An 18118-nucleotide genomic window follows, 5' to 3' on the forward strand; every position below is an offset into this window, starting at 1 on the left:
TGGGAGGGATTTGGGGGCAGGTGGAGAAGGGGATGACAGAGGATGAGATGGTTGAATGGTATCACCGACTCGATGGGAATGAGTTTGGGTAAACTCCGGGAGTTTGTGATGGACAGGGAGGCCTGGTGTGCTGCGATTCATGGGGTCACAAAGAGTCAGACACGACTGAGCAACTGAACTGAACTGACTGAACTGATACTCTCTTCTTAGATGTCTCTATTATTTTTCTTGATACTTAGAAGACAAACATATTCTCTTCAAGGCTTTAATTGATTTGTGTATGCGAGCAAAATACAGTAACAATGTATGTTGTTATTTGAGGCAAACATCTCACGTTTTTCTTAGACACTTTCATTTGCTTATGCATTCATGTGCAAATATTTTCTATCAGTTGTGTGCATACTATGCTACTAGCTGATGAGTGAATGTACTCACTTCAATGTGTTAAGTATGTCTAGGAAAATACCAGCTGCAATGGATATGCAAAAACAGTTCAGAGACTCAGTTGGATTGGTAGATCCATCCACAGTAGTTATCTATATAAGGAATGTTGTAAATGGAAAAAGTTAGAACTAATAACTCCTTTCATTTTATTTAGTCCATCACAGAAAGTCATAGTATGATTTTCACTTATTTCTGTAAATCTCCTCTTTGTCAAGAAAAACTCCCTTCTCCCATTTTTTCTTTTCAAAGGCATCATAGTGATGACTACAAAAAATCTGAGTCTGGAGACAACGTTTGCCCTCTTGGGTTTCACAGATTATCCAGGGCTTCAGATTCCTCTGTTCCTCATGTTTCTGATCATGTACATTATCACCGTGGTAGGAAATCTGAGCATGATGGTAATCATCAAAATTAACCCTAAGTTTCACACCCCCATGTACTTTTTCCTTAGTCATGTTTCTTTTGTTGATTTTTGTTACTCTTCCATTGTTACTCCCAAGCTGCTCGAGAACTTGGTCATGGCCGATAAGAGCATCTTCTACAGTAGCTGCATGCTGCAGTTCTTCCTGTCCTGCATTGCTGTGGTGACTGAGTCCTTCTTGCTGGCAGCGATGGCCTATGACCGCTTCGTGGCCACCTGTAACCCTCTGCTTTACACAGTGGTCATGTCACAGAGGCTGTGTGCCCTGCTGGTGGCTGGGTCATATCTCTGGGGCATGTTTGGCCCATTGGTACTCCTTTGCTATGCCCTCCAACTAAACTTTTCTGGACATAAGATGGTCAACCACTTTTTCTGTGAATACACTGCTCTCATTGCTGTCTCAAGCTCCAATACACACACCCCCAACCGGCTGCTCTTTGGCTTCGCCGCCTTCAACGAGGTGAGTACACTTCTGATCATCCTCACTTCCTATGTCTTTATTTTTGTCACTGTGCTAAACATCCGTTCTGCCAGTGGATGTTGCAAAGCTTTCTCCACCTGTGCGTCTCACCTGACTGCCATTACCATCTTCCATGGGACCATCCTTTCTCTCTACTGTGTGCCCAATTCCAAGAACTTGTGACAAACTGTCAAGGTGGCCTCTGTGTTCTATACAGTGGTCAACCCCATGCTGAACCCTCTGATCTACAGCCTGAGGAATAAAGATGTGAATGATGCCTTCCGAAAATTAATAGACACAAAAGCCTCATTTCACTGAACCAATGTCCAAAGAAGTCTTCAATGCCTATTAACAATGGGAAAAGAGCCTTCCAAGACGTGTAGCATATATTTACATGAGGTTTTTATAGATGACTAAGACATTAATCTATTAAACTGTTCCCCTTAAATATAAATTTTTGACAAAGGAACATTCTTTTTTTCTTCCTGCAGTACCTAAAATAGTACTTATCTCTGGGCAAGCCTATAATAAATATGTTTAAACATGAGTGAATAAATGAATGAGTAATTATGTATCCTCATTATGTACTTAGTATTAAGTACTGCTTATTATATAACAATTAAACATGACTGCTATTCTTCCACATAGAATAAAAAATTGATTAAAACAATGAAATTTGAAAGTTAGAAAATTTAACATATTGTTGATGTCATTCCACCTTTCTGATATTCTTCTAAAATGCTGTTTTATGTGGTTTAAATACAGTTCATCAAACAAAACTGCATATTTATGTTACTCAATTTATGACTAATGACTATGAAATACATTTCAATAATTTTTATATTTAAATAATTTATGTAAAACACCTGCCATGCAAAGCAGCTTTCCTGTGAATGTGTTTCCCGGACATATAAAGGGCCACTGACAATGATGCTCTGTATAGATTTTGGTTTTGTGTTTTTGTCATGAGACTCCCTTCTTCAGTTCAGTTCAGTTCAGTTCAGTTCAGTCACTCATTCGTGTCCGACTCTTTGCAACCCCATGAACCACAGCATGCCAGGCCTCCCTAACTCCCCAGCATCACCAACTCCCGGAGTCTACTCAAACCCATGTCCATCGAGTCGGTGATGCCATCCAACCATCTCATCCTCTGCCGTCCCCTTCTCCTCCTGCCCTCAATCTTTCCCAGCATCAGGGTCTTTTCTAATGAGTCAACTCTTCGCATCAGGTGGCCAAAGTATTGGAGTTTCAGCTTCAGCCATCAGTCCTACCAATGAACACCCGGGACTGATCTCCTTTAGGATGGACTGGTTGAATTTCCTTGCAGTCCAAGGGACTCTCAAGAGTCTTCTCCAACACCACAGTTCAAAAGTGTCAATTCTTCAGCACTCAGCTTTCTTTACAGTCCAACTCTCACATCCATACATGACCACTGGAAAAACCATAGCCTTGACTAGATGGACCTTTGTTGACAAAGTAATGTCTCTTCTTTTTAATATGCTGTCTAGGTTGGTCATAACTTTCCTTCCAAGGAGTAAGTGTCTTTTAATTTCATGGCTGCAATCACCATATGCAGTGATTTTGGAGCCCAGAAAATAAAGTCAGCCACTGTTTCCACTGTTTCCCCATCTATTTGTCATGAAGTGATGGGACCAGATGCCATGATCTTACTTTTCTGAATGTTGAGCTTTAAGCCAACTTTTTCACTCTCCTCTTTCACTTTCATCAAGAGGCTCTTTAGTTCTTCTTCACTTTCTGCCCTAAGGGTGGTATCATCTACATATCTGAGATTATTGATATCTTTCCCAGCAATCTTGATTCTAGCTTGTGCTTCTTCCAGCCCAGCATTTCTCATAATGCACTCTGCATATAAGTTAAATAAGCAGGGTGACAATATATAGCCTTGACAATATACAGCCTTCTTCAGATGATACACTTTGTGAAAACAAGTTTATGGTGTATTAAGAATTTCAAACTAATAACAATCTATTAATATTCAATTTCATAACATCACTGTATTGGGGGTAAAACACATCTAATGTCATAATTTTCCATGAATATATATATGTATATATATATAATTTTATATATATAAGAAGAGAAATAAGAAGTCAAACCATAGGTTTGAAGCACAGTTTAGGCTTCTTGGAAAGTAATATTCCACAGTGTTCTTGTGTTTAGGTTTTGGAAAATTGATTTTGCTTTTCTAATTGAGGGTATTATGTGAATGGAAAAGAGGAATCTTTGCTTTTGAAAAAATGACAGAAAAGGAACAGTGACAGTGCCAGATAGAAAGAAGATACAGAAACACTCCTCAAACTCAGGAACTTATCAGATGGATCAATTTAGGGAAGGCCACATAAATTGTCAAGAATTTGGAAACCAATTATTGTAACTAATTATTTTCAAGGAATTTTTGAAACATTTTGTATATCCGAAGACAAAAACCACAGCCTTTCCTTTGAACACTGTTGGTTTAGGGACATCATTCATATAGTTAGAGAAGGAGCAGACCTGGGAGAGATCCGTCAGGGAAACCCATTAAATGGTCTTGGCACTGAGCAGGAGGGATGCCATTCAGAACTGTGTAGTAGCTCTGCTCTTCCACACAGAATCACGTGGATGGCAGAAACCCAAATGCAGCATGTAGGCTCATCCTATCAGGGACTCCACTTACGATTTTATGCAAGTAACACCTGTCTTTGCCTCAGTCACCTTATTAGTAAAGGTTCATAACTGTACTTACCTAACCTATTTTAATAAAAACCAAATGCGTTAACAGTTGTATTCAAAATGTGCAAAGTACGTGTGATCAGCTATTATTCTTCTCAGGAAAGGAGGCTCAATATTCTTAACCTTCTCTGATACTTGGCAAAACTCTGGTGTGACTTCAGACACTAAGCCCTCAAGGATGAAGATTTTGTATATGACAGGCAAAGTTTAGAAGTCCTATTATATTTCGTAATGACAATGTAGGTCCTGGTGAACAGAGCAATGTTTGAATGCAGCCTATGGTGGTCTGCAGTTCATCATGACCTACAAAACCACTACAATATTGTAAAGTAATTAGCCTCCAACTAATAAAAATAAATGAAAAAAAAGACAAAAAGACAATAAAATTATACTATCTGTATTAAAAAAAAAGAGATGTTACAAATGCTCACCCACCTACCTCTCTATATTATCTCTGCATTTCCTTGCCATTGCTTTAGTCCACAGCTCTGTAAATTGTAGATAACCCATAGCAATTCAAGTGACACTTGTCTATAGACAGGCACATTTTGCCTAGGATAGAGATAATTGATTTCTCTCTCTGCTGATGGCAAAAATCCAGCTTTACATCTATTTGTCAGTTTATTTGTGAATTCCTGATTTATAATATTGTGGTTCTTTGAGTTATGCTGTGTGCATTTTATAACATGCTACATATTGAATAAAGTAAGTAAAATCTTTGATGCCTATGCATGCTATATGCATTGTTATTGTTGTTTAGTCACTAAGTAGTGTCTGATTCTTTAAGACTCCATGGACTGTAGCATGCCAGGCTTCCCTGTACCTCACTGTCTCCTGCCTACAAAAGTTAAAGATAAGTTAAATATGTGTGCATATATGTTATATACACAAATATATTTTTTCTTTAACAATTCACATTATTCATGGTTCCTACAAACTCAGTATTTAAATAACTTTAGATTTGAATACATTTTCATTTTCATCTCATATGTTCTGTCTCAGAACATAATCTAAGCACATTACAAAAATCTTAACCTCCCATCCTATCCTTAATTTGTTCCAAGTTCTTAACAAAACTAAATGTCATATTAAAACTGTGTATACATTTAGAGTTAATAAGCACAATACGGGCACAGAAAATGAACTACAGACACAATAATAATTGTAGATTCTGCATTGCTCAGCAGCTATTTTTCTGCATTTGTTCTGTTTCTAGGTGGATTAGGTAAATTCTGGGTAAATGTGTGTATCTGACATAAATACATCTGCATCTTATAATTTTCAAAGTAAACTTTCTCATCTAATTTAAGTCTCACAGTTCTTTAAACAGGGCTGATCATCTCTCAGTTTTATTGAGAAGGAACTGATGATTCCAGCCCAATGAACAGTCCAGGGCTACATAGCTTTGCAATCAAAGAACAGGTCCTGAGTTTGGACATTCTCTACACTGGACATTCTTCAATAAACACTACCTTCCCCGAAATTGAAATGTTAGAAATGGTGGAGCTTGGAAGATTATTGTAAATAATATAGTTATTTCCCCAAAACTCAATGTGCTCACCTGCCAGGGACGTCCTTAGTCACTTTTTCTTTTTTCCCTTTATTTTAATTTCTTTAAACTTTTTTATTTGTATTGAGGTATATCTGATTAACAAACAATGTAGTGATAGTTTTAGGTGAACAGAGAAGGACTCAGCCATACACATGCAAGTATCCATTCCCCCTCAAACTCTCCTCTCATCCAGGCAGCCACATAACATTACACAGAGTTCCCAGTGCTATGCAGTAGGTCCTTGCTGATAATCCATTTTAAATACAGCAGTGTGTACATGTTCATCCCCAAATCCCATTCTCCTCCCCCCTACTCTTTTCCACTGGTAACCATTAGTTCATTCTCTAAGTCTGTACATCTCTTTCTGTTTTTTATAAGTTCATTTGTATTAATTCTTTTTCAATTCTGCATAAAAAGGATGCCATATGATATTTCTCCTTCTCTGTCTGAATTACTTTACTCAGCATGACACTGTCTAGGTCCATGCTTCTGCAAATAGCATTATTTCATTATTTTTAATGGTTGAGTAATATCATTATTTTTATTTATTTTTTTAGAGATGGTGATTAGTTTGATTTATTAATGAAAGAGGATAACTCATGTACAATTCTTTAGTTTTAACTGAATGATACATGCTCCAACTGATTTCAAATTGACAAATACCCCAGAGGAAGTACCACCTAGAAGGAGGTATAGAACTTAAATCAGGTGAGAGGACATGGGGAGATACTACAGCAAAGCAACTCTTGAAGTCATGAAACATATGAATATTTTGATGGAAATAATATATAGCTGTGGTCTTCAAACTTTAGAACACATGAGAATTACTGGTAGAGATCTTTAGAAATTCAATTCCAGCATCCTTTCCCACTTCTATAATATCTCTTTTTTGCTGTTTTTAGTCACTGAGTCATGTGTCTGCAAGCCCATGGACTGTGGTAGCCAGGCTTCCCTGTCCCTCACTATCTCCCTGAGCTTGCTCTGATTCATGTCCTTTGAGTCGGTGATACTATCTAACCGTCTAATCCTCTGCCGCCCTCTTCTCCTTTTGCCTTCAGTCTTTTCCAGTGTCTCAGTCTTTTCCAATGAGTCCGCTCTTCTCGTAAGGTGGCCAAAGTACTGGAACTTCAGCTTCAGCATCAGTCCTTCAATGAATATTCAGGGTTGATTTCCTTTAGGATTGACTGGTTTGGTCTCTTTGCTGTCCAAGGGACCCTCAAGAGTTTTCTTTAGCACCACAATTTGAAAGCATCAGTTCTTTAACACTCAGCCTTCTTTATGGTCCAGCTCTCACATCTGTACATGAGTACTGGAAAAACCATAACTTTGACTATGGATTTTTGTCAGCAAAGTAATCATTTTACTTTTTAATATGCTGTCTAGGTTTGTCATAGCTTTCCTTGCAAGGAGCAAGCATCTTTTAATTTTAATAATCTTTCTAGACATCAGGATATCTAGGTAAGAGCCTGAAAATCTTTTTTTTTTTTTTCACAAGTAATCTAGATGATTTTGATGCAGGTGGCCCAGGACACCCTTTGAGATCTTTCAGAGACTATAAGAAGAGCCTAGTATGAAGCCAGAGAAATGCTTAGAACTCTAAGCAGTAGGAAGGACTGTGGATCAAATCCCCAAAATTGTTAGGAAATGCAAAAATAAGATTATAGCATAATCAGAGCTAGGGACTCCGGTCCAAGAGCAAGGGGCTGGCATGGATCAGATCATTATTTTTTAAACATTATTTTTTCTTCTCCCTTAAAGTCAGCTCTCTTATCTGCCTGAGTCTTTTCACTTGTGTATTGATAGTTGTTGATATCAATGCATTACCATAAGATAGGACAAACACTATAATATAAAAATCAGTTCAGCTTTAATTGATTTAATTTAATTCATCCATTCTTTAAAAATAAATGATATATAATTGTGCAATATTTTTTTTCAATTATTTTTATTAGTTGGAGGCTAATTACTTCACAACATTGCAGTGGGTTTTGTCATACATTGACATGAATCAGCCATGGAGTTACATGTATTCCCCATCCCGATCCCCCCTCCCACCTCCCTTCCCCCCACCCGATTCCCCTGGGTCCTCCCAGTGCACCTGGCCCGAGCACCTGTCTCATGCATCCCACCTGGGCCGGTGGTCTGTTTCACCATAGATAATATACCTGCTGTTCTCTCGAAAAATCCCACCCTCGCCTTCTCCCACAGAGTCCAAAAGTCTGTTCTGTACCTCTGTGTCTCTTTTTCTGTTTTGCATATAGGGTTATCATTACCATCTTTCTAAATTCCATATATATGTGTTAGTATGCAAGTAAGCCAGAAAGATAAAGATAATTGTGCAATATTTAATTCTGATTCCTAAGCATAGTCCAGTAATGGTGAGCTTTGTTTTAAGGATTGCTGTTGTTGTTTAGTTGCAAAGTTTTGTCCTACTCTTTTGTGACCCCGTGGATTGTAGCCCACCAGGCTTCTCTGTCTTCGCAGTTTCCCAAGCAAGAATACTACATTGGGTTGCCATTTCCTTCTCCAGGGGATCTTCCTGACCCAGAGATCAAACCTAGGTCTTCTGCATTGTCAGGCAGATTCTTTAACACTATCATGTGTCAAACATTAAGTTTTTGTTTCTGCTATTGTTTCTGTTAGATATATTTTCAGAATTTAAAACCTGTACTACCCTAAGTATGTTTATCCTCAAAACATCAGTTTCTATGTGTAAAATAAGTGAGCTTCCCTAGTGGCTCAGAGAAGAAAAGTCTGCCTGAAATACAGGAGACCTAGGTTCGATCTCTAGGTTGGGAAGATCCCCTGGAGAAGGAAATAGCAGTATTCTTGCCTGGCCAAACCCATGGACCAAGGAGTCTGGCAGATTATAGTCCATGGGGTCTCAAAGAGTCAGACATAACTGAGCTGTGAGTTTAAAAAAAAAAAAAAAAGTAAGATAAGCACTTAAACTCCCATCAAGTTCTAATAGCCTAGGATTAATGTAAGAACACTTACCAGATTATTATCTATTTCATTCACCTTCTTTCTACACTTTTGTCAGTATCAGTTCACTTTTCACTGGAAAAATCAATTTTAGCACTTAAGTATTTAAAAGGAAAAATTGATCCATTGTCTAATTTTTACAACACATTTGGGCAGGTCTTCTGTGTTCATAGAAGAAATCTGTGCCTTCCTTGGAAAGACTGAAGTTCCTTAGGGTAATGCAAAACCTTTTATATGTTTCTTTGAAGCTTTTGAGATTAGCTTTGTAATCTCAGATCTCAGGATCACACACTCTGATATCCAAATCCCAATGAGAAAACTTACCTGAGCAATTAGAGTTCTACTGAAGAGTTGAGTAAACACAAAGGAAATGATATAGCGTGTTTTTCTATATCTTAAGAATATCTCACACAAAAATATATTATGACTTTCAAAATTATTATACATAAAACTGGAGGAAGATACTATCTCATTTAACCTGTTCAAAGCAATTTATCAGTTAATAGAAGTTCTATGTGACAGACAGTGGGACGAACTGAAATGAAGCCAAATGTACCTATACAGGCATTGAGAATTAGAAGGTTTTTAAGTAAACATTGTCAACTAGAAAATAACATAGTCACAACCTGAAGGTAGACTTTTTGATATTAGCTTTCTAATCTCAGATCTCAGGATCACACACTCTGATATCCAAATCCCAATGGGAACACTTACCTGAGCAATTAGAGTTTTACTGAGGAGTCAGGTAAACACAAAAGAAATGATGTAATGTGTTTTTCTATTTCTTAAGAACATCTCAAGCAAAAATATATTATGACTTTCAAAATGGTAGATTAATATACATAAAATTGATGGGAATGTTAAGGACTTGATGGGAATGTTAAGGACTCTAAGACTAGGAGGCACCATCTCAGTAGTCATGAGAAAACCGCTTCAAGGTGGCAGGAGGGAGAGTCAGGCTTTATACAAGTTTGCAACAAAGGGGACAGGGAATCTGAACATCAGAGATTATTGTGAGGTAGAGAAAATCAGATATCAAGTTAAGGAGTTTATCGTTCTTCTGCATACAGAAAGATGCAAGCCTCTGGGCTCACTGAATTCATTCCTTCCATATACACTTCAGCTCAGTCCAGTTCAGTAGCTCAGTCCATGGACTGCAGCACGCCAGGCTTCCCTGCCCATCACCAACTCCCAGAGCTTGCTATCTGGGGCCAAATTCTGTCTCCTGATTGTTTGCATCCTTAATTCCTCATTCACCTTAAGGAGTGGCCGATGTGGCAGATGGCTGCTGCTTGCATTCCCTGAGCTCCTTAGTGAACACCTGTGGGGGTGGCAGCGTCAGCTGGCTCTCGGTTTTGGGAGCCCTCAGTCACATTTGGAGGCCAGAAATCACAGATGGCTGTGACATTTCTTGTTTATCAATACAACAGCAGGCATTTCATTTCACCACATGTAGGTAGAAAGTCAATGATGAATGACATTGACTCCAATATGTGTTATCTGTGCATCACGTTCAAGTGGAATTTTGGCTGTCCAAGGCCAGGATTGACCGAGAATTTTAACTCAATAAAAACACTTCCTCTAGGTAGGCATGCTAGCTGGTACTCTGGGTACAAAACAGAGAAAGGGAGGATTAATTGAATCCATATGAAGAATTTGGCAAGCAGAGAAGAGTGAATGAGAGACAATACAGGAAAAAAATAAATAAATAAGAAATTGCGTGGAGATTGAAAAATTCATGGATTGATATAGAAGGATTTAAATGTGATTTAGAGCAACGATGCCTGTGTGTGTGTGGGGTGGGGGTGGCTCCTTGATGGTTTAATGGTAAAGAATCCGATTGCCAATATAGGAGCCACAGGAGACAAGGGTTCGATTCTTGGGTTGGGAAGATCCTCTGGAGGAGGAAATGGCAACCCACTCCGGTATCCAATGGACAGAGAAGCCTGGTGGGCTGTAGTCCATAGGATCACAAAGAATCAGACACAACTGAGTGAGCACACACATAGAGCAAAATGAAGCACAATAAAATTACAAGGGAATGAGAAATTCACATAAATTCCTACAATTTGCAGGTAAGAGAGTGGCCAGATTATTTATGTAAAGCCACTTAAAGAAATACAGAAGAACCTTTTTGTGTTTGCTTTTCAGACGAGTTGGAGGAGCAGTCAGTGTGCCCCCATTACTCCAGATGGGGTAGAGGGGAGCCTTGTACAGTGGACGGTGCCCTGTCTATAAAACCAAACCTCAGCTCACCCATGGCAGTGGAAACTACACTACAGAGTGGGTTCTGTCCACACAGATCAGTGGTGACATAGGCTTGGCAAATGCGGGCTTCCAGTGGGGAAGAAGGAAACGACAGCCTGAGGGTGATGAGAACCAAATGCTTTGTCTTAAACAGCAGAAAATGGTGTTAGGAATGCAAGTGTGTGCTTAATTAATTGTTTTTCTCCTGCACTGGCAGGTAGAGATTCTTTACCTCCTTAGTCACACCAGTATACATATATATACGTATATATATGGGCTTAGCAGGAAACACTGGTTTAATCCCTGTGTCAGAAAGATCTCCTGAAGAAGGAAATGGCAGCCCATTCCAGTATCCTTGCCTGGGAAATCCCATGGACAAAAACACATGGCTATAGTCCATAGGGCCACGAAAGAGTCACACACGATTTAGTGATTACATAACAGCAAACATATACAAAAAAAGTGATATGAATCACTTTGCTGTATACCTGAAACTAATAGAGCATTATAGCTATATTTCAATAAAAATAAAAAGATTTCCAAGAACCTAAAATTGTGTTTTATTTTTACAGCTGGATTAATTGCTAACTGGATACCAGGAAAACAGAACATTACAATTGTGTTCAGAATATTATTCCAATTTATTTATTTCATGGTGATATAGAGAGACTGTATAAATCATGACACATGAATGTTAATATACCTACGACTTCATTCTCCCCTGCCTGCATCTACCCCCCACCACAAGGGACATACATTTTAACAACTCTTCCTTTACAATTTAAATTACATCAACAGAACATTCAGTTTCTTTCTTTCTTTCTTTCTTTTATTATTTTTTATTTATATATATATTCATATATATATTTACATTTATTTATTTATTATTTATTATTTTTATTTTATTTAACTAGCGTAATGCTATGAACCCACTGGGGAGATAAAGTTGTCCACTGAAAAAAGGCACAAACTAAAAGTTGAGAGTTAAATTTTATTTGGCAGATATTCTGAGGGCTTCAAGCCTGGGACACAGCATCACAGTGCTAAGAAACCGTTCTGCAGAGGCAAATTCTGAAGAAGCAAGGGGGAGCCAGGAGAGATAGAAGATTTTGCAACAAAAGATCAGATAAGCAGAACACCAAAATATTATTGTTAATAAAAGAAAACCAGATAAACTAAAGAATTTAGCACTTTTTCTGTTTATGGGAAGGTGCAACAGTTTGGACTCACTGACATTATTCCTTTGACATGCACCTTAGATATCTTGAGAGTCCCTTGGACTGCAAGGAGATCCAACCAGTCCATTCTAAAGGAAATCAGTCCTGAATATTCATTGGAAGGACTGATGTTGAAGCTGAAACTCCCATACTTTGGCCACCTGATGCGAAGGACTCACTCATTGGAAAAGACTATGATGCTGGGAAAGATTGAAGGCAGGAGGAGACGGGGACAACAGAGGATGACATGGTTAGATGGCATCATCGACTCAATGGACATGAGTTTCAGTAAGCTCCAGGAGTTGGTGATGGACAGGGAGGCCTGGCATGCTGCAGTCGGTCAAAAAGAGTTGGACACGACTGAGCGACTGAACTGAACTGAACTGAACTGAACTGATCTTAGCTATCTGGGATCAGCCTATCTTGAGAAAGCCTATTCTGTGCTTTCTCATCCTGAGTGTCCTCAGGGCTCACTGACCAGGCAGCTGTGTTATGACAGCTTCATGATTGCAACCTCCTTTGTTTACTGATGTGGCAGGAAGTAGTTTTCATTAACAAAGTCCTCTCCAGTGACTTCTAGAAAATCAGGGTATGTTTGATGATAATAACTGAAGCAGAATGAAGAGAAACTGAGCAGATTTCTACATCAAATAATTCCTATCCCAGATTCTCATTTTTGATTAAGGCAAAAGAAAACAAATGCAGATGGATTTCACCTAAAGTGAACACACTAGAATGAAATTAAGGAAATGATGATTTTTTTAAAAAATTTACAAAGTTTCAATTTTCTATTAGTTTTTCAGGCTAATTCATTCATCTATTCAATAAATATTTGTGAATTGCATCCCAAGGCTAAGCATTGTAAATGAGTAGGCAACAGTGAATTAGACAGGAAGGACCAAATTTTTATGGAATATTTAGTCAAGGAAGAGAGATTTCTCATTCCATCTTACTTACAAATTATTTGCTTCTAAGTGTTATGATGGAGCTTTGTTAGGGTGATACAAACACATTAAAGGATAAAAATAAACCTAATTTGACCCATTAACACTCCTCTCCAGCTCAGCAAGATGATTAAGCCTATTGTTAAAAATAAATAAATAAATAGGAACCTTTAGGAAGGTAAGTCAAATTAACATGGGTGAGGGGTTGCTCTGTGCATGACACCTCAATGAGACTTCTCCAAGAAAAGAAAAAAGAGGTGTAAAAAAATCCTCTCTGCAAAACAGAAAAGTGATCCTATTACTACTCTTCCTTAGTTTGGAGAGTTTAGTGTAATGACTGTTCCCTAAACTGATTTAGGTGACAATGTAAGTAGTGGAAAATATTCAGAAGCTGTACTAGAAAGACTATGAGAATCTATGTCAAAGTTCCTATGCTTCTTCTCTTAGAATCTTTAAATATTTTCAGATGAAAGTACTGTATCACCCAGAACATAATTTAGTGTTGATTGCTTTTTTTAGGGCACCTTTTACATCCTTATTCCTTAAGCTGTAGATGAGTGGGTTTAACATAGGGATGACAACTGTGTAAAAGACAGAGGCCGTTTTGTCTGTGTCCATGGAGTAACTGGAGCTGGGTCTGAAATACATGAACAGGAGTGTGCCATGAAATATAGCCACAGCGGTTAAGTGGGAGGCACATGTAGAGAAGGCTTTGTGTCTCCCCTCTGTTGAGTTCATCCTAAGGATGGTTGTTATGATGTAACTGTAGGAGAGGAGGACAGTGATAATGCTGGTCCCCACAACACAGCCAATAAAAGTGAACATCACAATCTCATTGATGGATGTATCTGAGGAGGAGAGGGCTAGTAATGGTGGGATGTCACAGAAAAAGTGATTGATGATATTGGATTTGCAGAATGACAACCGAAATGTACAAAAGGTGTGGACTGCCGAATCAACCAAGCCTACGATGTAGGCAATAACCACAAGCTGGGTACAGATTCCCCTGGACATGGCAATTGTATAAAGAAGTGGATTGCAAATGGCTATGTAACGGTCATAAGCCATGACAGCCAACATGAGACATTCCACATCTGCAAAGGCTCCAAAAAAGTACATCTGGATGGCACATACATCATATGGAATCCTTTTTTGCTCAGATAAGAAATCAGCCAGCATCTTGGGAGAGATAGTAGAAGAATAGCAGATGTCACAGAAGGACAGATTGCTCAGGAAATAATACATGGGTGTGTGCAGTCTGGGGTCCACCTTGATCAGCAGGATCATCCCAACATTGGCAACCACAGTCACACCATAAACCAGCAGGAAGAGCAGGAAGAGCCCCTGCTGCACATCTTGCCTACTGGAAAGTCCTAAGAATATGAAGTCAGTAAACACAGTGCAGTTCTCAGCAGTCATCCCTCACACATGAAAATTCCTGGTTATGAAAAAGGAAATGGAAGTGGAGGGTTAATATCATCTTACTGTCTTAATTGCTAAATTGCTATTTGTTTATATATTTCAGTAATTAGAAGAAGAGATAAATAATGCTAAGATGCCTTGAAGTTAAATTGACCCTTTGGGAAATATTTCCAATTTGATATAACTGATAAAATGATAATAATAATGATACAGTTGTAGTGTTTGCAGCACAAATTCATCTAAGCTAAATCAGGCTATTTCCACATCAATCTGTATAGCATTTACGACTATTTTTGCTACTTCAATCTAATATTAAGAACTTTATGTCCTCAGATTGAAGGCAAGATTCTCACAATTAGTTGGTCCAGGTAACCCAAGTCTTTTGACAAGATCTCTGCTTTGCTTTGTTTCAATGGTGTATGGATGTTGTCATATCCTGTAATAGAGAAATATAGTTAATGAGTGATGTAGATAATGAATATATTGCTTTGCAATTTCTTCATCTGCCATGAGCGTGGAGCAGGAAGAGCTGTGGCAAGTTTCTGAGCATAACAAGAACTAATTTCCCCATTAAACTCTCAGGTCTGTTCAACTTTAGTATATGAGAGATAGATAGTTTGTGAAGACCCACTGGAGCGGAAAGGTGATAGCTTTTGGATAAGAGGGTGGAAGGGTGCCTATGTATGAAATGTTAGAGTGGAGAGGCAGGACTGATATTCTCACCTCTGAGAGCTGCTGTTACATAGGGGGGATGATGAAGAACGTCTGGGACCCACTTGTAGAGATGCTGATAGCACAGATGACAGAAAGGCAGTGTGGTTTACTGTGTGGATCCTTCTGCCCTAGCCTATTCTACTTAACATGATGTATTCAACACAAGATCAGTTACATAAGACACATGATACATATACTCATATGTTCACAGTCCCAGAATCCCAGAGACAACCATGCATGAACTGTGTCCCCATCCCAGTCTCTAAAAATTTTGATAGTTTCATTCTTTTAATTGATCCATATTTCTCTTGAATATCTCTGAGGCTAGTCATCCTTGATTTAGGAGTCACTTGTCTTGCGGGGGATTGAATTTTATATCCTCTTGTAATACTTTACCTAAACCAACTGTGTGATACACCATGTCATACCCAACCTCTTACATTCTGTGAGAATGTAAGAAAAGTGGAGTTGAACGTAGGGCTTCTTAGGTGGCTCAGTGACATAGAATCTGCCTGCCAGTGCAGGAGATGCAGAAGACATGAGTGTGACTCCTGGGTCAGGCAGATCCCCTGGAGGAGGAAATGGCAACTCACTCCAGTATTCTTGCCTGGGAAATCCAATGGACAGAGGAACCTGGCAGGCTAGAGTCCATGGGATTGCAAAAGGGTTGGACTATGTGTATGTATCTGTATATCCGAAAAATTGATACTTTCAAATTGTGGTGCTGGAGAAGACTCTTGAGAGTCCCTTGGACTGCAATGAGATCAAACCAGTTAATCCTAAAGGAAATCAACCCTCAATATTTTCTGGAAGGGCTGAAGCTGAAGCTACAATACTTTGGCCACTTGGTGCACAGAACCAACTCGTTGGGAAAAAACCCAACACATTGGAAAAGACCCCGATGCTGGGAAAAATAAGTTAGGAAAGAGGAGAAAGGTCCAGCAGAGGATGAAGTGGTTAGCATCACCAACACAAGTTGGTGCAAATAAATTTGAGCGAACTCAAGAAGAGAATGAAGGGCTGGGAAGCCTGGTGTGGTACAATCCATGGGTTTGCAGAGTCAGATATGACTTATCAAACTAAACAGCAATAATAAATACATTGATTTGAAATAAACAGACTGGGAAAAGTAAGTAAAATAAAATTTTGTGAATATTTCATATTTCCCTTTGTTTATATAACATGCTTTCTTTCAAAAAAAGGCTTAAAAACCTAAAGAAATCTCAAACACATATCAGAGAAATAAGAAAGATATCAGTACCTCTCCCAGAACTCCTGACTTGCTTGTTGCATGCAGTTCTATCTGCTGGAGGATTCAGGATTGTCTCCTGCCTGACCTAGATCATATAACCATCTCTATGTCTGGTCCCTGGGTGGTGAACCCTTGGTCTCTCAGGAATAATTAACAGACATCAAGATGTAGTTTATCATCTGGCAGTTCATACAAGTAAGTTGATTGTAAATGGAATACCAATTAAAGTTAAATGATAACAATCAACAAGCATTCCTTATTTCCAGTCCACAAATCCTGATTCAAGCACTTTATTTCCATTTGATAAATTACAAAACAAATGCACAACCATTCACTCTTACATAATTACACAAACACACAGGCATCCCATTAAATACATCCACAAAGTAAAGATTTTGTAAAAACAGCAAAAATCAGAACATATTTACACTACCTACAGATAACTAGATTTTGTTTTCTACACTACTTGGCTTTTAATTTTTAAGTAAAAATGATGTTACAATGAATTATATAATGAATTATACATATACATATATATAACACCACTTAGTGTATATTCAATCATTAATACCATAAAACCTGTGATGTGAGGCAATTAAATATATATAGTTTATCATCTTTCTGCATTTTCATATTGTGTGGAAAATCCTTAAAGAGACGGGAATACCAGACCGCATTACCTGCCTCAAAGGAAACTGTATGCATGTCAAGAAGCAACAGCTAGAACCAAACGTGGAGCAACAGACTAGTTCAAAATTGGGAAAGGAGTTATGTCAAGGCTATATTTTATCACTCTGCTTATTAAACTTATATACAGAGTACCTCATGTGAAATGCTGGGCTGGATGAAGCATAAGCTGGAATCAAGATTTCTAGTAGAAATATAAACAACCTTAGATATGCAGATGACCCCATCCTTATGGCAGAAAGTGAAGAGGAACTAAAGGGCCTTTTGATGAAGGTGAAAGATCAAAGGGAAAAAGCTGATTTTCAACTTAATATTCAAAACAGTAAGATCATGGCATACAGTCCCATAATTTCATGGCAAATAGATGAGGAAACAATGGAAAAAGTGACAGACTTTATTTTCTTGGGCTCCGAAATCACTGCAGGTGGTGACTGCAGCCATGAAATGAAAAGATGCTTTCTCCTTGGGAGAAAAGATATGACCAACCTAGGCAAAATATTAAAAAGCAGAGACATCACTTTGCTGACAAATGTCAGTATAGACAAAGCTATAGTTTTCCCAATAGTTATATATGGATGTGAGAGTTGGACCATAAAGAAAGCTGAGCATCAAAGAATTGATACTTTTGAACTGTGATGTTGAAGACTCTTGAGAGTCCTTTGGACAGCAAGGAAATCAATCAGTCCTTCCTAAAGGAAATCAGTCCTGAATATTCATTGAAAGGATTGATGCTGAGCCTGAAGCTCCAATATTTTGGCCACCTGATGGGAAGAGATGACTCATTAGAAATGACCCTGATGCTGAGAAAGATTGAAAGCAGGAGGAGAAGGGGATGACAGAGGATGAGATGATTGGATGGCATCACCGATTCAATGGACATGAGTTTGAGCAAACCCCAGGAGATGGTGAAGGACAGGGAAGCCTGGCATGCTGCAGCCCATGGGGTTACAAAGAGTTGGACATGACTTAGCAACTGAACAACAACAACATAGTTTATCAAAATTGGGTATTTTTTTATTTTATTTTTTCATTCATTTATA

At 38.4% G+C, this 18118-nt stretch overlaps 1 protein-coding gene and 1 pseudogene across 1 annotated transcript; one reads left to right on the forward strand and one right to left on the reverse strand.

The window, feature by feature from the left end:
* The first annotated feature begins 704 nt into the window (after nucleotides 1–704).
* Nucleotides 705–1643, forward strand: LOC122434182 (annotated as a pseudogene).
* Nucleotides 1644–13483: 11840 nt separating this feature from the next.
* On the reverse strand, nucleotides 13484–14422 carry LOC122434098 (olfactory receptor-like protein OLF2). Its single transcript, XM_043457262.1, has one exon. The coding sequence runs from the start codon at nucleotides 14420–14422 to the stop codon at nucleotides 13484–13486; it is 939 nt and encodes a 312-aa protein (XP_043313197.1).
* Nucleotides 14423–18118: the final 3696 nt, after the last annotated feature.

The sequence above is a fragment of the Cervus canadensis genome, chromosome 33, assembly GCF_019320065.1.
Source record: "Cervus canadensis isolate Bull #8, Minnesota chromosome 33, ASM1932006v1, whole genome shotgun sequence".
NCBI classification, from domain to species: Eukaryota; Metazoa; Chordata; class Mammalia; order Artiodactyla; family Cervidae; genus Cervus; species Cervus canadensis.